At 37.8% G+C, this 21,189-nt stretch overlaps 1 protein-coding gene across 1 annotated transcript in view; it reads right to left on the reverse strand.

Annotated features, from left to right (window-relative positions):
• Nucleotides 1–21,189, reverse strand: part of SPOCK1 (SPARC (osteonectin), cwcv and kazal like domains proteoglycan 1) — a 322,590-nt gene that overhangs the window by 115,597 nt on the left and 185,804 nt on the right. The window contains exon 4 of the mRNA XM_074883470.1: nt 17,484–17,598. Within this exon, the coding sequence (XP_074739571.1) occupies nt 17,484–17,598 (115 nt within the window). The remainder of the gene's footprint in view (nt 1–17,483; nt 17,599–21,189) is intronic.

A 21,189-nucleotide genomic window follows, 5' to 3' on the forward strand; every position in this document is an offset into this window, starting at 1 on the left:
CCTTTCCTACTCACTGTTGTATTTAACCATTTTGATTCCAATCTTTCAGCCTGACCACTCTGCTCTGACCTCCTCCCCGGTAATCTCTCTTTCCTCTCACTTCTCCCCTCCTACCTCCAAAATTTTATTCTGCTTCATTCAACCTCAAAAATGAGGTCCCTTGGAAAAGCCGTTATTTCTTCACTTACTCTTAACTATTCTTTCCATCTCTACTAGGAAGTATCATATTAGGTATTATATTCTCTCTACATGGTCTTTCAATGTCATTTTGGTTCTTTACCTGTAATAGTCTAGTCTTCTTACCTTTCTAAACTTGAATCCTTCAAAGTCTGAGAAACTTTACAGGTGTTCTCTCCAGTTTATCCTTCTATCTCTTTGTACTATTATTGTGATTTTTCCTAAAATCCTTTCAGATCACCTGAACAATCATTCTCACATCTTGCCTCTTTACGATCTGTTCTCCTCTTATTTTCAGTCTGCATACTGTTCAGGATACAAAATGTACTTTCACCTTTAGACCTGTCAGAGTTACGGGTCATTATTAAATAATACTTTTGGCAAGGGAAGGAGGTATTTGCAAAGGTAAAATACAGAATGAGTTTGTTTTTTCCCAGAGCTGGATAGTCATTTACATGCTCTGAGATACCTTCTGCATGAGCCCATTTCCTTACATATAAAGAAAGCCAAAGGCAGTTACTCTGAGGGTTGCATTATAGCAGCTGTAAGGCTGTTTTATATATTGACAGTTGTATTTTGGGTTCACCCTTTAATGATTTTCATTTCTTTCCTACCTTTTAGAATCTAGCAGAGTGCTCTATGAACAGGTGAACTGGAATAATCAGACCACTGAATATCAAGAACGCTGAAACTTGTTTTCTGACCAACAGTCAACAGACAATTTATCTCATCTTGATCGTGATCCTAAGGTGTCAGTGACCGAGCTCTTCTCTACTCAGCTGTGAAGAGGACAGGGTTTCCATTTCAGCACTGAACACATTGCTGGTGTGCTGTCAAGGGCTGGGTGAAACTCATTATGAAATGAATAGCTCTCATTGTGTTTCATCAAAATCTGGAATATGAGTTTCTGAAGGACTATCAACCTCAGTTATACAAGCAGCTGGTTCAAAATGAAGCAAAAATTTCTGAACTAACAAAGGAATTAATTAAAAAAAACCTCAGACTTCTGAGCTCTTCCCTTGCTAAACTAAAATATTGTTGCAAATGAAAAATTTATATACAGATAAAACAGAGAGGCTCAAGAAATTAACTATGGATGAGGTGCTAAGCAGGAATGACCGCAGTGTAATTCAATTTGGCAGTCTTGGGCTTCAGGTAAACTGAATTAGCTAAGAGTAGAAAAATCTGTCAAAGGACTTGAAAGAGATTTAAAGCCAGATGACTGACCAGAATAATGGCACACAGCATTACAACGTACAGCAATGAAGAATGGACAGACTAATTTATACAACGAAACTACAAAATGTCCTTTCTGTTCAACACAGACTATCAATTTAAATGCCAATAAGGTACAAAGAAAGAATTTCTAAAGAAGAGGAAAGAAAAAGCAGAGGACATAAAAATGTCCTGTATTTCTCTCTGTTGTGTCGTCTTCTGAGCCAGGCAAGAGACTGGATGCTAGACTAGAGGAGCAGGTTTGATTCTCTGTTAGTGTTTTCAACTCTTTTCAACTAACCCTGTTCTCCTGACTTCTTAACTCATTAAACAAATGAACAAAAAAACTTACATTGTGCTTTACCACTAAGGTTAATTAGTCTTCCACAGTTGATGATCACTGATTGTAACAACCAACTAATTAGAATGGTTTGTTTTGTTTCATAAAAGAAGATGGGTTGCGTGGTGATCAAAGCTACAGGCTAGCTAAGTCAGCAAAGCAAAATTCCCAACTGTCATTCTCCATACATATTAAATAACATTTTTCTAGATATTACCATAACAAAGCTGTGACAGAGTTACAATAACAAAACTAGCATAAGCAGACTGTGTTGGTTCTGACTAAACTTTATATAGTATGAGTGTGGATGATACAAAGACAATTCTTTTTACCAGCTGAAAAATACAAGAAATACAGTATAGCATGAGCCATAACAAAGGGCACATTAACAGGATATTGGTGTGGACCAGGTAGTTTGTGAGACACAAGGCATGCAGCCACACAAGAATCTCAGCAATAGCCTTCTAACAGAGTATGGATAGCTTGGTATGCTACTGCCAAGGAATCACTTGCTTGAAAGAGCTGTTTCCCCACAATTCTTAGCAAATTCCATCAAACTTCAGCAATTAAAAGGATATGGTGTTATAAATACCTCTCTTTCAGCTATTTTGAACCTCATTTTCTAGAATCATCATTTGCAACTTACTAATTTATTTCCTGTGCGTCAGGATAAGTAGTTGGTGCATCAGTGGCCCTTGTCTTGAAACTGAGAATATGGAAAGTTTAGAAACATACTTAACATTTCTTTCTCAAAGAAGCAAATGCCACAAGTTGAAACCAAAATCATCCATGGGAAAATGGATTTCCATATCTGTAAAAATGCTGAAGGAGAAAAGAGCTGATCTTGTCAAAATGTTTTACTTACCCAAATTCAGAGTTATAGGCTAGTTTATATTCAAAACCTTTTTGTGTTGAAACAAAACTTACACCAGAAGTTGTTAAACAAGAAACATCAAAATCAAACTGAAATATTTCACAATTAGATGAACAAATGCTTGGAGTAATTTGACTGAACCTTATTGTGGATCTGAACATGATTTTTTTCAAGATTTTGTCTTGTTGTTAAGATGGAAAAATGCTAGAACTCCAAATTTGTGAAGAGACAAGAAAACAGTTTCTTACCAAGTCCAACAAAGAATGCTAATAAACTCATTTAATGAGAGTGATTTGATCATATTTATTCTCTGTATTTTATGAAGCCTCCTCAGTTTAATACAGTTGGAAAGCTCAAAATTATTGCCAGTGAAAGGAGAAAGAAAAAGTAGAAACAGAAACTGTCAAAATTGCAACATAATCTGAAGTCTTAAGGCTGTGTTCTCCTTTAGTGACAGCTTAAATGTTGCTTCAGAACAAAACTTCAGTTTTGTATCTTTAAGGTAAATTGTAAACAACATCTTGAGTGTGAACAATGTTGTTTATAAAAAATTTGCAAAGATTTCTTTGCAAAAAATGAAATAACTTAGATAGTTCAAATATCTTTTCCAAAACAGTTACAAAACTATTCCTTTCTAGTAGAGTGTGCTACATGAAAAACTTAAAGATGATTGATTCAGTCTAGGTCAAAATGGGGACTGCAGTAGAAAGCTCCCCTAATCCCAGTCATAACTGTTGGGACGGTCCTTCCTTAACGCCCTTAAAAAATTGTCTGCACAGTAAGAAGTGTAAATTATCACAGATTCAGCACAGTGCTGAAAGAAAGATGAGAAAAATCTAAAGATGAGGATATAGTTTAGGCCAGAAGACAAATAAAAATACATAAAAATAAACAGAAGATAAAATGTATCAGTGAAAATAACTGGGATTCCAATGAACTGCACAGTATGCTTTAGCCCTCAGGTATATTTTCCTTTTTTTGAAAAGTAACATAATTTTGAAATTTTACAGGGTTGTAAAAGAGCCTCAAGGTACAAAAATTGTTCTTTATTTTAAAACTGTTATGTTGTCTAGGAACATATTTATTCAGATGTGTGAGATAACATAAACCCTCATTAAGGGACAAAATAATTTCTATTCAAAGTGCAGATCTAGGCAGGAGAAAAGTACAGACTATCAGAGAATATTTATTTCATGACAAGTTTTGCTGCTAGAGTTAAAATGTAATATAAGCAAAATTCTGCAGTAGTTAGAGTGATCACATCACTAAGTGTTCATAAAATTTGCGAGATTTTTTTTTCCTGAATCCTGCAGGTCTAGTAGCAAGTCCTCAGAACACTCTGAAGCATTTGCTTTTCCTGGAAAAGTATGAAGAGGGATAATGATAGAAATTGCCTGTTCTTCAGTATGCAAAGAGAATTCTAAGAAAAAAAGCTAGTTGAGGGCCACTGGAAAAGTTTACTTTGCAATATCCACTTATTAAAGATACTGTCTCAGAAAATGGACATTCATCAGAAACCAGTGAAGACCCAAGCAAAGGATTTAATCTTTCTGAAATCACCATCCAATATGTTTCATCTCTACCACTGTAGAAATAAAATATGAAAGCAGCAATGCTAGATCACTTCTAAATAATGAAAAGAGGAGAGAAAACGTCTCTGGACACTCTTCCAGGAGCAAACCCATAATCTGTTGCTTGAGATAATAATGTAAGAAAATAATGTCCTATTTTCTCTAGGTACAAATGAAAATTGAATACTCAAGTCATTTTGGGGCAACTATATACTGTAGACTCTCTTCACAACCTTAACATAAAATAAATTGGTCATACCATCAAGACAGGAGGTGGTGATTACACCAGTCTGATTTTACTGACCTCTCGCTGCAAGGTCATGGGAGTGGATTTTATTTACCCTTCTGTTAACAGCAGCAGTACAGACTCAGTAAAGATTGAGTCCCAATTGAGTGCCATAACCATCAGGCTACTGGGTGAATTTTGCCTAATTAATGAAATATTCATTGAGTCAGACACGGGCAGATATCAATTTGACAACCCAGTGACTAGGGCATTCACCTATGCTGATGAGACCAAATCCCTTCTCCAATTAGCACCAAGAGAAAGGAATAAAAACTACAGACTCTCAGGGGAAGTCATAAAGAAAAGCCAATAACCACTCATCAGAAGATCCAGAAGACTATTCTACCTGAGTGACAAGGCTTGAACCTCTCTTTTTTACATTCTACATTCAAGGTCTCCTCACCATCCTACTCACATTTCTGAGGTGAGAGACTTTCTTGTCAAGAACTATTCTTTACATTGTAGAAAATGTTTTGCTGGAAAACCATTTTGTCAGAAGACTCCAGAACATGTCTACTCAATACTTAAAGCTGAAAACTTGTTTTCATTTTAAACTCATTTCTGTTTTCACTTTCTCAAAATGTTCCAGTGTTAAAAAAATCTCAGCAGGGAGCTGAGTGCAAACTGAGACTGCAAAGACTATAGAGATAATTCTACAAAGTCAAGAGCTAATCCAAGAACATTAAAAAAACCCCACTTTTAAGTACTGTATCTAACTGCAATATTTGATTTCATAGAGGTGGCAGTTTTACACTGGCTGCAATACAAGTTTTCTTTTTTTTTCTTTTTTTCATATACTAATTAGACTAGAAAATAACTGTGGAATCTGCTAGAAATTTTGACTTTTTAAATTGCAATCACTGAACATTCTGTATTTACTCGCAATGAGTATTTTAGGATCTAATTGTTAAAGTAGAGAACATAAATCCAATAACTCTTGATAATTTTCTTTTAACTAATTTGAAAACTTGTTAATCTTCCTGTCTCCACTATTACACAAAGATTTAATAACACAGATCTGTAGAAATGTTTCCTGGTAGTTCCGCTTCATTAATGTAACAGAATCTATCATAATATATTTACTATTTATTTATTTATTTTAGATAGCTCTACACTGTAGCCAGTTGAGTGGCTTAGAATGAATATACAGTCCTTGATAAAAGATATACCACTGAATTTACAGATGAGAAAGGTGAATATGGATCCTCCAAACATAAAATGACCCTGTAGTCTTCCAACTCTACAGGCATGTATGTCTGAGATGGGCTTTAATGAATCAGTATTTTTTCTGTCGAGGAAACTGACTGCTGGAGTTCAGCATCGTCTCATGGAGTGCCTGTTCACAGCCTCCAGACCATCAGATCCACCAGGCCAAATCCTGAGAGCTGTGGGATTCTGAAACAGTAACTCTTTTCAGTGTTAAGGAGCCATGAAGGGGCTTGATATGAGATAAAATTTGATCTTTTGACTACTGGCACTGAGAATTTAACACTGACTTTCACAGAAGATTCAAGGGAGAAAGAATAAGGGGAAGAGTTCAAACCACAGAAGAACATTTCCTTCTTTTCCTTATTAGTTTTTGAAGTTCAAACGTCTTATCACCTCTTCCAATTATTAGAGATCACACAGGAGTTTTGCACTGGTGATACAGACTGTAATTATAACGCACATTGACATGGTGTTTCCTTCCTTGACTACCTTAAAAATTGGCTGCATAATAAGAAGTGTAAAGCATTACACAGAAATATCAAGATTTTTTCTGCCCCTCTTTTTAAGTTACAGAAGATTCTCAATAGAATGAAATTATCATAAATTATAAGACTTGTTTAAATCTAGAGCTAGAAGCACAATGTCCTTCAAAAGTGTGCTAAGGTACTACTCTTTTTGCCTGAAAAGTTAATGGCACGGCATTGCCTTTCTATAGTTAATTAGTAAGTGAAACAGTGATACCTGAACAGACATATTTAAAGAAGCAAAATATTTCGGGTTGATTTTGCATTGGTACTCCCAAAGTAGAGAGCTTTAAACAGACTGTACTTTGGTGGCCCATGTCCATAAATAATGTCATTCGTGGTTCATGGGTTGAATTAATCTCATATAAAATGACTAACTTGAATAATCTCTAGGTTGAGCTCTGGATGAGTTCTGGCAGAGCACTAAGCAGGCAATCAAGCTTATTAATGAAAAGAGAATGATAAAAATTGAAATATTGAAGAAGCAGGAAGTAACAGATTAAGAGTTACTTTTGATAACATAATTTGCACCAAATAGAAAACGATTGATGCAAGAGGCTCCTTTTTATTGTTTTCATAGGCTATTTCTTTCAAAAGAGTGCTATTAGTTGGAACTGCATGGCTGTGAAAGGGATAAAACACCTAAGACTACCTTTTCGAACTTCTTATATAAGCTGTCATTCATGCCTTCGTTGTTAATCTAGTTTGGAACTGGCAAATTTATGTGGAAAAGGTCTTCACAGTGTAAGGTTTTTGCAACCTTTAACTCAAAAATGAAAGCCAAGAAACTTTCTGATGAATTCCTCAGGGTGGTCTTGGATATGGCCTCATAATTCTTCCTAGTGAAGTTTTGTGCCTGAAATGATGAAGGATGTTGAACGAGAGATGAAAATCAGCAGAACTCTGCAGAAAGACACTTCCACCTTTAGAGAAGCCAAAGTTTCCCACCCAACAGAGTCATACACACAGGGTAGAAAGCTGTGAACTACGCAAGGCAAGAGGTGCAAAAGAAGAGTCTGGCCCAGCTCATTAGAATTTCACTCTATTGCTGTCAATGCCTTTCACTGCTAGTAAGAGGCTTTAGAAGCAATAACTGGAAAATCTGAGAAGTGAAATGGTAAAATACAGAACTGTTTTACAAACAATAAAGATCAGACTTTGGTAGGTTTAAAAGGTATATATTTTGAGTCTGCATCATATTGAAGACACATGATGGTACAAAGCAGCAAACTGACCAGCATCAAATGAAATGCAATATTTTTAAGGCCTAATTTGCAAATTTCATACAAAATATATTGTTTGTAATATTCACTGCAATTGGAATGTATAATGCCCTTTATCAAAAGGCAGATTTTAAAATGCTGCACATTTAATACTTTTTCCAATATAATGGGATGTTGGAAATTGAAGAAAAGCTTTAATAAAATTCCTTCACTGTAAACATCAGTCCCAATCTTACAAAAGCATGCCTTTTATTAGCACTAAAAAGACTTTTCCACTGAACACATTCATGTCCCGGGGCTTCTACAGCAAAAACCAGCAATAAATTTAGAATCTTCAGTAAAGTGATTATTGTATAAATACAGAATAATTTTCAGAGCATTGGAGGTCATTTGTAAACATTAAATAATAATTTCTGACTGACTGGATTAGTCAACAGATTTAAGATTGGGATAAACAGCAAAAATACAGACATGCGTTAAACACTATTACAAATTTGCTTCCAGAAATTCTATGGTTAAGATTTTTAGCAAGCAGAAAATACAAAGAGCTTGAAGTGGGACATATGCCCTTAATCTATCGGGCTGTGGTAAACCCAGAAAGATTGCAGATTCCAAGTCATGTGAGGATTAACATAGTCATGAAGTCAGCCAACATCTCCAGGCAAAAACACATGCATGTGACCTACAAGGTCAACAGTCAGATGTGTACTGCTGACAGGTGTATGGAGAGCCTCCAGAACTGTCCTCTTGGGTCTCACATCTTAATATACCTACCTGTTTGTATTTTAATAATAGTGATAATGATGATGTGTTAAGGCTGTTTGAAAAAGCACTGAAAATCCAAGAATTACCAAGCTACTCCATATGCAAAAACCTAATGTCTTCTTAAAGGACAAGGATACAAAGGCAGCACATCCCATCCAACTTTATTCATTTGTTCATTATTCATTTGTTGGCAAATCTCTTGACATTTGCCAAGCAGATGACATTTATACCAATTACTGTTTTCATTTCTTGCTCACTTTAGAGTGAGAAAGAGGAGCTTTCCAAACAACAAAAAAGCCAACATTCCTTATGCTATGAACAGCTCACAATCCAACTCAGAAATAGACAAATGCCACGGAGGAGGTGATTGAACTTTTAACTCAGCCTTCTTCCAGCTATCTCAAGGGAAACAGGAGCTTTTGGATGCTAACTTAGCTTTGGATGCTAGCTCTTGAGAGTTGATAAGAGCTATATGAAGAGGTTTATATACAACCAATTCTGCAGACAACAAAAGAACCCACTGAGAAAGTAAAACTGTTGAAGAACAAACATTGTTTTGCCCTTATTTTATCTTTCATATATTTAAGTTTTCCTGCTGGCTTGTGTTCCCCATGAATCTACTGCACAAACTTCTTATATTCACACATTAACTTTCAGACATGCATTTTCCACCATTTTACATTTAAGTTTCAAATTAGTCAGATCTCAGAGCTCTAAACACTGAATTTCATATATAGTCTATATGTAATGCTCAACTAGGTATGGCTTGTATTTATTTCAAACTCCCTCCTCCACCTCCTTTTGTTATCATGTTAATAAAAAATGTTTTTTTCAGAGAAAAGTAATTTTGGCTATTGTATATTTCTAGTGAGGATGAAACAAATGCCGAATGCTATGTACAAATCCTTGAAACAGCAAATTGCACATCTGTCTACCCAAATTTGGACTGTGTATCAATCCAGAGATACGCAGAACATTAAAGCCAGAACTGTTCTCCAGAAAGCTTAGTTGAAAGCCCACCTGGAATACAGACATCCGAACTGCAGATATTCTACTGGGGCTCATGGAAGGACAACCACGGGTTTAAAGCAGGCATAAATAGAACTGACACTTAAAAGAGGGGATTAATTTAGAGAAATAAAGATTAAAATCTTAATAAGCAATGACTCAGAGGGAATATAATACCTAAAGATGTATAAAGAGTTTAAATAGCAAGAAGACAAAGCGATAATTTTGAGTTTAATTTCTTGACTGATCTCAGCAGCCAATCCCAATAAGCTCTGCTGCAAAGGAAAACTGAGACAGTCAAGAGGAATGTCTTTATATTACAGAGCTATAAGAAAAGTGTAAGAGCATTTGCTAAGTCTAGTAAAACCACAGAAGGTCATTATTTCCAAATAAATACGGAGGAACCATTTAGGAAAACTCTAGCAGTTTTAGCTGGATTTGAATAAGTTTAGGCCAGGTATTATCAGGTTTCTAACCAGAAGGTTTGAGATGCTAAGGATTCTTCCAAACGGTGTAGAGGGGGCAATAAACCTTATTATCTTTAAGATAGAACTTGGTAGGCTAATGACAAAGTTTATATGATACTGTTGCAGAGGGATTGGATTTAATGATCCAAGAAGTCACTTCTGGTCCATCTTTATATACTGCTAAAAGCGTACAACTAGAATTATTAAGAGCAGGAATACTAGAAAGCAGCATTCAACCCATCCAATAATATTACCTTTAAGTGCACAAACTATTTATAAATGTTAATTAAAGTGCAGAAGATAATAGGTTATTTTCTTGTTCTATTCAATATAATAACTTTCTGATGATACCAAAGGTATCCAGAAGTATTGAAGTGATTTTCAGTGAGTGCTCTGATACCGGTCTGAAAGGAGTTATGCAGCAGGAGAATGTCTCAATAACCATTGTATTGACTTTTGTGCTTGCAGCATCCTCACAGTAAAGTAGAGCACAGTAAGATAGGAGCTGCAGAGTAAAAGACAATGACCTTAGCAGTAAGATGTTCACCTCAGCAGCCAGGTGCTTGGTGACTGTGAATAAAATACAGTAAATCCCCTGCTGATAGCAAGAACAAGTTCATATATTGCTATTGCCAAAGCAGGTAGAGATGAGGACTACACACTCTAAAATCCATTACAAGAGAGCTGTGCACTACCATATATTTCAAAAATTACTCATGTCCAATAGGAGACAGTCACCTTGCTCTACTCTGATGAGCTCTAAAGCTGATGAACCATGACTAGCAATGAGTTACCAGTTCTGGGGAGCGAAGCACAGAGTGGCTAATTGGCCTCGGGATGCAGAAAGATTCACATCTAGGCTACTGGTGACAATCTTGGGCAGTTTCTATCAGAGGTATCTGTGCTCTGTCTGTCCATACTTAGCATGACTACATTTTTCTGTGGAAGTTGGAAAATGCATGGAAATGCCAAAACGCATGGTGCAAAGCTTGGCACGTTTTGCTTTGAGTCAGAAACCACATTTGAATTCAGCTTTAAAGATGACTACAGTACTTAAAGTCAAGGAAAGTGGAACTTCCCTTCTACATGCTTACTAATGTTCAGGGGTCTTTTACCTCTGAGTTTCGTAATACACTGAAAACAGTGTAACTAGAGCTCAGGAAAGCCAGAAAACAGCCTAAAAAGTACATGAAGTCTTGTCCGTTGAGGGGAGATAACATAGCCAGCTTCCTCCAGAAAACAATAATAAACTGGAGGATTTTTGTACAGAAACTCCTAGCAGCAAGAAGGTCACTCTCATGACTCAGAACAGAACTAACTCTTATAATCTTGACTGATGAAAGCTAGTCCCCCCACAGACTCTCCCTATGGTCTCTTTAGTTAAAAGCAATTTACCGTAGGCAGAGTTTTAACCGAGAAATGGACTACTTGGAGAATGAGACCTAGAGTTTACAGATTATCCTGTTCAGTAGAGTAATATCTGCTTTTAAAACAAGTGAGTACTGTTCCAATATTTAAGAATCCTTGTACTGAATCCCAGGCTGTTAAAGATTGAGACTTTCTTGGAGGAAAAGCTATTGACCTTTGGGAGTTCATGCTTAGATTGTAATTTTCATAATCAAAATTTTAAAAATAACTGTAATGGGGAATAAAGGATAGTGCCAGACCCTTATGCTGTTCTCTGTTAATATTCAGTGGTCCCCTTGAGCACTTGTAGATTGATGGCACATTATACCATGTGCTCTCGGTGTTATTAAAAGGCAACTGAGCCCACATAAGAAAAAACAAACATTCCTGATTTCCACGTGTCTATCACTTGTCTGCTGCAAAATCCACAGCTTTTTCATTGTAGCAGAGTCATGCCTTTGTTGTCAGGCAGTCCAGACATGAAATACTTTTAGAAGCTTTCAAGTTTGCTCTAAGGACTTGCACACATCACTTGCACACCACTTGCACATCACATTATGTGCTGTACTTGCCTGTGACCTCAAATGCCCCTCTCTCTTTGATTTTCCTGGATTCTCATTTATTTTTCTGGATAAACAGCATGAGCTACAGTTAAACTGTGCAATGTACCGTGAGTGATTAGATATTAGAATGAATAATAGTCTTTACAGAATAATGCACTATGGTTTACAAATTACAAAAAAATGCCATTTACTCCATCCTGTTCATGTCTAGAACGTTCATTCATAGAGGATTAAAACAATTCTCCAAGATTCTGTCAGAGGTACCCTTGGGAATAATAAGCCTAAATTTTGGCAATTTCCCCAGTACAAGGTATTTGTTTGAAAAAAACCTAATGCAATCTGTTGTTTTTGTGAGTGTGTGCTCAATCAAATATTTCAACGCACTTTCTTCTGAAGCAAAAATCTATGCCAGTAGATTAGAGAAACTGATGCTCAGCATTAGAGGTGAATAACATGTTTTGCATGAAAACTTTTTTTTAAGGGAAAATCAGATTTAGTGATTCCAAAACAGTCTGCAGAGAGATGTAAATATTGTATTGTTACTTGGAAAAAAATGCAACAAATTTGAAATAGCTTTTTTTTTTTTTTTTTTTTTTTTAAATAATGGTCAAACGATTTTCTTTTTGCTCTGAACTGGGCAGTTTTCTTCCCTTAATTCTGAAAATGTTAATCAACAAAAGAATTCATTTGGTGCCTACAAACAAATCTAGAGTAAAAATTAACTTGTAACTGTGAATTCATCCCAGAACTTACAAAAAACTCTGGGGATGTGAAAAATAATTTTGATATTTATGTTTTCTGCACCCAGTGCATACATTAACAATTTAATCTTCATAACGATTTTATTACAGAGCTGTATTATCCTAAATTTCTGAGTGGAGTCCCACATCTCACCATTAAAGTTATGGAGGCCTGTTACTCCAGGAAGGCTTCAGTGCCCCAGAACACATTTTTTGGCATGCTGTTTACCCGAGATGGATGAACAAACTGTGTTCCACTGCAACACCACTGAAAATAATGGCATTTTTCCTCAGCTAAGATTAAATAATTGAAAAAACAGTATTTTTACAGCAGATTTTCAAATTTTCTGCATAATTTTGCCTGCCTTGCATCTGCCAGCTTACAAAAAAGCATCAAGACTTCAATGAGATGGGGGAGAATTCACCCTGTTATGGAGTCACATCCCTTCCCTCTTCATTGTAGCACAAACTGAAAGAAAAGTAGGGACTTGCAGAGAAGTTAGAAGTATTGACACTTTTCTTTGGAAACATTCTGAAGTAATAAAAGCTTACTAGAAAAACTAGTTGGATAATCTCCATGGAGAAAAACAAAAAAATGAATAAACTACACAGTGGTCTTGCACTATTATTGCCTGGGTTCTCCCATCTTGCTGCTTGTGACAGCCCTTTCAAGAAAATACATACAAGTAAACCACATACAATTAACACTGATAAATAGACCAACAGGAAGCTGAATAATGTTATTTTGTAAAGTTTCCTTTAGGTTATCCTTTTTTCCTGATTTGTACTTAATACACAAATGAACAACAATTATTTTCTGAATCAGCACGAAAATGAACAAAACAATAGGAAAAAGGATATAAACACAACAAGGCTAATTGGGGAACAAACTGATGGTATCGGTAGATACGAAGATAATTAATCATCTCCTGGGTCTGGTTCTGTTACAACACCTCATATAGATTGCTCAAGTATTCAGGCTTTGATAAACATTACCACATAAATCACGCAGAATTAAACATCACGAGCTTAGAAACAAGCCCTCCCTCGCGTTGGTCAGGCCACTGAGAATGTGGGAGTCGGGTTTTCAGCACAGGAAGATATTACCCCCAAAGGAGTCCTTGGTGTTGTGCCAACCCTCATTAGCATTTGGTGGCAAAGCAAGCAAGAGAAACCTCAGACAGGTACGAGTCAGAGAGGAGAGCAGAACACAAGGGTTAGGGTTTATAGGCCCTATATTCAGTGCATTTTAAAAGGTAACTGTTGATCTAATACATAGACATTGAGGATTAGCGCTGTTTAAAATCCTTGCTTATGTGCACAACTTTCCAGTAAATCCCTAAAAGTGCATTTGCTGTGGTCAAAGATTTTTCTGTAATGCTCTCAAGCAGTTCTTGAAAGTAGGTGGGTCACTGACATTCTTGTAATTATTAAAATCTTCATTTGTGAATTCCCTTTTGGTTACAATTTAAAGCACACAAATAGCACACAGAGTAGCAGTGGTATGAAAATTCCCAGTTTCACATATGGAGATGTTTTACTGGACTTGTTTTCAACAGGGTCCTTCCTAACCAGAAATGGTGTATCAACTGAGAGGGAGATTTGTCTGTTTGTTGTGGGTAACTGTAGTTGCCAACACTGCTGCACCGGTCAGACCAAGCTCTCGATGCTTAATTTAGAGGAACAGATGTTTTATCTGGGAACTTGTCCAGATCTTTAAAAAAAATTCATGAGGAACTCAGTAGTGGCCTCTTTTGTCAGCAGAAGTAGCCTCAAAAGTACTGAAGAAATACTGAGTAAATAGCTGGGTTTCTAAGTCACAGCCGAGAAGCAGAGACGTTGCATGATTAGCTTTGTGACTGACATACACTGCAGTGATGAACTAATTGGCGATCGCCAGTTAAATGGACTGAACAAAGCTGTAAACCCTGCACATGTTAATATGCCCATTATTTTTTCATCAATCCTCTTTTCTCATTCTGTTCTTTTCAAAAAAGCCCAAGAGTGACATCTTTCCTTCCCATCAGCTGCCCTAGCAACATCAGCAGAGAGATATGGCATGAAGTTTTACGGGACTGCAAATGTATGAGAAATCTTTGAGAGACATTAACTACTGCATTTCATGCAAAACTGAACTAATAAAGACTCCTTCTCATAGATCATGTCCAAATTGAAAGGGGTTTTAATCCACACACAAGATTTCATAAGGCTCTATTGTTAGTCCAAGGACTATTAAGCATGTAAGAAGGTACCTTCAGATTTATCTTTCACATGCTCTTCAGTCACTGTTCAGTCTTGCCTTTTCTCTTAACGCCCTGTCCAATTTGTACTGGAAATGCCTTAGAGGATGTGCTGACAAAACACTATTATCTGTCTGAAACATCTCTCAGACATCTCCCTTATCTTCAAGACCCAGGGCTGCTCACCAGGTGACTGTGGAGAGGAGGAGGAAGAGGGAAGGAGGAGGCTGCACGGGAGGGGTCAGGTTGCCCTCAGGCTCCTTTGGCACTGCTGAGGTAACCCACAACCCCCAACTGCCGGCACCACGAGCTGCTCTCCCACAGACCCACCCCTGCACCCTGCCAGCTGGGTCAGGGGGTCCCACAAACAGCAGGTCCACCATGGGCAGGATCAAAGCCTCAGCACTGAGAAATGGGACAGCTGTGCTGCCAGATGTGGGAGTCTTACTCTAAAGGCATGAGACTGAAAGCCTTACAGGGTGAGTTAGCCATCACGGAGCCAGAGCCTCAATAAATGTAAATAACAAGTTTCCATTGAACTCAATTTTATACACTCTTTTTGTATTCCTGGTTTAAAAAGTGTGCATTCCAGCACAAAGGAAATGAAACAGCAATGGTGTTGCGCTGTCACTGATGATTTCAAAGTCAGCTACACTGGAAAAATACCATTTCCCTGTGCTGCAACTCTTCATCAGGCCAGTTAATCAGGTGATGCAAATCGACGCAGCTCTGTCTGGAAGCCTCAGCAGTAACGCGAGATGTTACTTTCCTGATGACTTTTTGCTGAGCCTACATGCTTTGTAAAGCCATTACAGCAAGATGATAATGACCCATAAAACAGAAAATCCTTCCGAGCACACCCAAAAGCACTGTGGATGTTCAAAGCAATCGTAACGGCACTGTGTTATTTGATGGTTTGTGAACCCACACTAATATATTCAAGCTTCCACTGGTTTTAAATAGGTGGAACTCTACCTCTTGTAATGCATTTACTCCTGATTAACACAGCCTTAAATATGACTGGAGTCAGACGTACCGTAGTATTCAGGTCAGGCATAGAAAAAAGAACAGAATGTTGTGGCACTAAAGATGAAAATCTTTAGTTGTGTCACTCCACTGATTCAAATCAGCAGAGAATTTTGCCTAGTTACTTTCCTCATTGACATGTCTACTCTCTGAGGCAAGGGTAGCCAGGTATTTTGAGAATAAAAACACTTTGGGGACATACGTGCCACTATCACACATCAGCAGTAGTTCTTTCAGCATTACAAAACTTGCTAGAAATTGTTTGGAGAATTTTCAAAGTAAGTTTTCAATACTTTTCTATTCATCTCCATAGTCACAGTGCTACTCAAAGGTTAGCTGAAATAGCTGCAGGCAGTGGAGGAATCATAGAGAGATCACATGAAACACAGCCTGATTTCTTGAAAAAAAAAAAAAAAAAAAGGATATTCAGCTCCTCCTCTATACCATTACTCTATACCACTTTGACCACTTTTGGGACATTAAATACTGGAAATAGCTCAGAAAGCATTTGGCTCAACATCTACGTCTATATATCATAAGGACTACTATATAATGCAAGTACTTTAAATCCATCCTAACTAGAAAATGTAAGCTACGTAATGCCAAAAATGTCATTAGAATGTGAGCGCTGCACATAGCCATACTCCTAACATCCTTCCAGGGTTCATTCCATATTGAAAACCAAAGATTAAACATACTGCCTCATGCACATTACACCATTAACTTTGTATTATAAATCAAAGACTTTTTTTTTTTTACTGGATTAGCTTCCTCAGCCAGGCAGCAGTGAGATAAGATGAGATGTAGCACTAGTGCATGGGAATCAGATCATCCTGAATTTAGCTTGGCTTAAACAGTTGTGGAACGGCAATCTCAGCTGACAATGACATTTAGTGACCTGAGCTGTTACAGGCAAATTTTTGCTTCCCTAATAAATAGGGAAAGAAACTGGAGACCAGTCCCCAGCTTTATCACTCAAACGCAGCGAAAGCAAGACAACATTTTTTTTTTTTTCAAGTACAGACCAACCATTTGGAGTTGCCCATTACAGCAGTACATCTGTCGGCAAGTGGAGGGGCTTATTTCTTCAGTTTTATTCTGGGTCTTGGCTCAGAGAGACTCTGGAGATTGCTAAAACCAGTTTCCTTACTGGTTCTACTTGTTCTGCTTCCAAAACAGGGCAATGTTAGCTTATTTATAGCATATTTCAACCTATGCTCAGTAGTTGCTTCTTTGTTCTCAGTGATGTTCTGTGGTCTAATCCGAACATCTTGGCCAAAGCTTTTAACATATTAGCTATTTCATTTGCTCTCAATTTAAGTCATTCAACAATCAGATCTGGAGCTTTCTGTAATTATGTGACTCCCCAGGGAGTTGCTCTACAAAGTTCCACCAACTTTTTTCAGTTCTTTACCAAATTTAAGCAGAGGCTTGGTATATTTAAAAAAAAAAAAATCTTTATTAATCTGTTTTTAAATGCTTCTAATTGAGTTACTGGAACTGTAGATGTCTTTGACACCATGTTTTCATATTCTAGGTTTTCAGATTTTAAAACATGCATAGTTACTGCTCTCTGGGAGGAGAAAACCACTCCCAGGAATGGGAGAGCATTCTGCACTCCACACTACATGGTGCACCATGTTCCAGTTCATCTTCTTGGAATAGCCTCAGTTATAAATAATAAGACTTCTGTTTGGTTTTAGAAAAAAATGCAAATTAAATTTTAAAGGAATGTCTTAAAATTATGGATTTTAATGTTCGTTTTGGCGTTTTCTCATTTTACTTCTTCTCATCATACTGGATGTCTATGAAGACACAAAACGCACAAACAACATAAAGTTTCCTTACCTGTGTACCAGCTGCTTGCGGCTTACACAAATAGCAGTTTCATAGTCATGAGTCACACACACTTTATGTGGGCTGCACTTCACCTTCAAACACGGATCTTTGGATGGATCAAGGGCTACAAAAAAATAGACATATTAAAAAAGAAAGTGAGAAATGCATAGAAAGTTATCTCTTGTTTGACAGATGACAACTGGTTAGAATGAACACACCCACATTTGAGTGAATCAATTGCCATTGTATAGTGTGTGCTGTTGTTTCCAGACTGCATGTTAAATAGAGATGTTTTAAGCAGAAAGATAGATGGAGAGCTTAAAGACTGATTATTGAACAGTGATCTGAGTCTAACTTAGCATTCACATAGACATGATATTTTTTGATTAAATTCTGGTATAATATTCTATATCATGCTGTTCATTTCACAGAAAAGTTATGGTGGAATAAAATACACTCACAAGTAAAAAAATGACTATTATTTTAGAAGCTATCTAATAACTGACGTATTGCAGGGTGTTAATAAATTTAATTTCACAGATACTGTATAACAACGATATTATTTTGTAGAAGTAATTTTTAATTTTTACAGATAAGCATCTCCTGTACTTAAAATGTTTGAGCCATAATAACAATAAAATAATCCTGGGCTTTTATACAACAATTTACATCACCAGCAGTGCTGTTGGAAGTAGGATTAGAGATCACGATCAGTTGTTATCTCAGAGCAAATATGCCCAAACTGTTGTTCCTGCTGATGCTCCCCAGGGAAAGTTCTTCCTCTAAAGTCAGTCCTTACACTCTAATCTGACACTACCCCGTGTTCCCCCTGCTCTGGGCTGAGGCTGTGGTTCCCTGAGGAGTGATCACTGCTGCTTTGTCCTTTTCTCCAGCAGTCTAACAGGAGCCTAACAGGATCTGGGGACAGACAGGGACACAGAGCCCAGAAATGTATCTTCAGTACTGACTAATACAGTGGTCAATCTTTCTCTCAACAAGTCTTAAATTGCCGGAGAAGAGGACATGGCGGCAGTAAAGGGAGCTTCTCTCCCTCTTATGTGATGGATGATTTGAGGTACTGCAGCTAGTCAGGAGTGGAAAATGCGCAGAAGCTACATGCAATCCTTCACTGGGAAGTGCAGGGTACTGGGATTTACCTTCTTTACAGTTTTGATTAGGAAAGATCCCATGAACCTTCCTCCTGAACATACCCATTTACCAATCCTCTCATTAAAATCTGCCTCTCTGTAACTGTGTACTGCAAGGCAGCACAACAGTGGACTCGAAGGAGTGAATAATGCTGTACCCTAATGACAATGCAAATGGACTTAAAGGCCTGCAGACAGAAAGTAAGCCCCCGAACTGGCATGTAGCCAGCACACAAGGATTAACACAGATGTGCACACGCACATACACACACGTCCTGCTCATCTGAAAAGGGTACTCGGAGGCTGCAACAGCACAGCGGCGATACACTGCCAATATTCTAACAGGAGGCTTCTGAAAAGGTCCTCATTTAGCTTGCGATGAACCGTTTTCCCCAGATGCAACAAACACCCTCCCAAAGGAGCAATGAGAGTCTGAAGAGCCCCTTTAATTTTTTCTCTATCCACAAAAATGTCTCCCAACACTAAATGAAGAAACTAGCACATGGCGTATTACAACAGGTTCTACTAGGACTGCACATACCTCTCCCGTCTTCTCACATAAATTAAGATATTAAGCATGTATCAGAGGCCTGATGTGGTAAAACCAGGATGTGGTTGAGGATCATCCTGTTTAGCACCCAAAGTGAGCGAGAGGGGCTGTTATCAGTGGAGGCAGGAGCTGCCCCGTAGAGAGGCAAGAAGATGCTGGCGCATCAGACATTGGAGCAGGCGCCGGAGCAGCCTCCTGGTCCCTACAGAAACTCAACAGAGGCAGAGAGTATTTTCTGTCCTGGCAGCGTGCAAGCCTGTCTGCTCCTGCCAAGGTTCTATAGACTGCTTCCTTAAATGAGTAGTGATTTGGTAATCTTTGAAATAAAAAAAGAGGAGCAATACAGTGCTATGCTGGATACCACTCCAATTAGGGCACTGATCCCACCTGGGAAAATCTCTTATAAATACTTTTCTGCAATCAAGTCCCATTTGAAATGCTATCTATCTAAATTCATCCTCTTACAAAAGGATGCTTCTAAAGATCAGCAATAAGATGTATCTGCCAGGATGAATTACAAATATTCAAAAAATGGTTATGTGAATACTTCAGAAGAAGGGAAGTCACAGCCATACAGAGAAATTTCACCTTTGTTTAAGAAGTGATTTTTAGATAAGCTTTTTTTGGACATTATTTTGCCATGGATTTGACTTTCTGTTCCTCTTCAATGTGTCCTCAAATCCCATTTTACCTCCCCCCTCCCTCCCCACATAATGGGCCACTCTTGGAAATGGACAACTCTTAGTTTAATTTTTGAAACTGTATAAAGCTCTTATTGCACATTATCATAACTGAGTCTCCCACTTTTACTGAACGATCAGAGAAACTTTTAAAGGATACTATTTGAAGTACAAGAAGTTTCAGTTTGCTATGTACCAAATTTCTTTATATGACAGCAAATGTACTTCCAACAAGCAGAGGATTCTTCTATTTTCGTGCAGTGCTGAAGCGCTGCAGCTGTTCTGTGTTGGTTTAAACAGTCATAGCTACAAGCTCTTACTGCATTAACACCCATTACACATTTGTGATGGGCAACTGAGCTTCACTAGTGCATATGTATTTAGTGGAATGCCTTTGGTGCAAAACACTGGGAAATTGTAAAAAAAACCCAGAAGTGTTAAAAGCTTTTTCTTTTAAAGCCATTAAAACTGATAGAAAAGGTGAAGTGAGAAAGGAAGGAGAAAGAACATCTGTTTCCTGCACCACAAACAACAAGGCATCAACATCAATGAGTTGCCATCAGGAAAATATGTGGGCAGAGTTTGAGGGGCCGGGGTCTGTCCCACTGCAACCAAAGGCTGAAAAGGCTCTTCAGGGCTGTTTTGCTGTGGCCTTTTGGTATCTTTTCTAAATGACTAACAGGCACATGAGAAGTAGCCCATGCCCTGCTCTTTACACTCCCAGAACACAGCGGGTGAGATATATGTTCTTAATCCTCTTACTTTGCTCTCACTGGAGACTGAGGCAGATATTTGACAAGGATTGAAATGGCAAGCCACAATTTCTTTACTTGTCTGTCCACCTAGATATTCTTAAACTGCGAATCACGAGTGAGATACCCTCCTTCTGCAAGGCCTTTAACAAGTAAGCACCACTTGGAGCGTGAAGGGTCACCAGATCACAGGTTCAGTGGGCTGATGTAATTCAAAGGTCATATCCACAAAAAAAATTAATGACCAGAACTTTCGCTTGCTTGCAGCTGGCCTTGCTCTTTTACTGGGGCACATGCACGTTGTCTGCTTTTGCTGGTGACACATCCTTGATGCAAAATGCTGCATCGACAGAAACCATTGTGCAAATTGGCGAGGAGCCCAGGGCTAAGAGCTGCCAACATTGCTAGGGTGTTGCAGAGCACTCTCTGGCCTTGTGCTCATAGTTTTCTGTCAGCCAGAGCCTGCTTAAGTGGGGATGTGGGTTTAGCCTTGAAAGTCACTACTAGTTTGGCATGAGTAAGACAAGCAAGATTTAGACCCACATGGTCTATATGACATCATACACAGTTTCAATACTTAGCATT

Source organism: Strix uralensis, chromosome 14 (assembly GCF_047716275.1).
Source record: "Strix uralensis isolate ZFMK-TIS-50842 chromosome 14, bStrUra1, whole genome shotgun sequence".
In the NCBI taxonomy this organism is placed as follows: Eukaryota; Metazoa; Chordata; class Aves; order Strigiformes; family Strigidae; genus Strix; species Strix uralensis.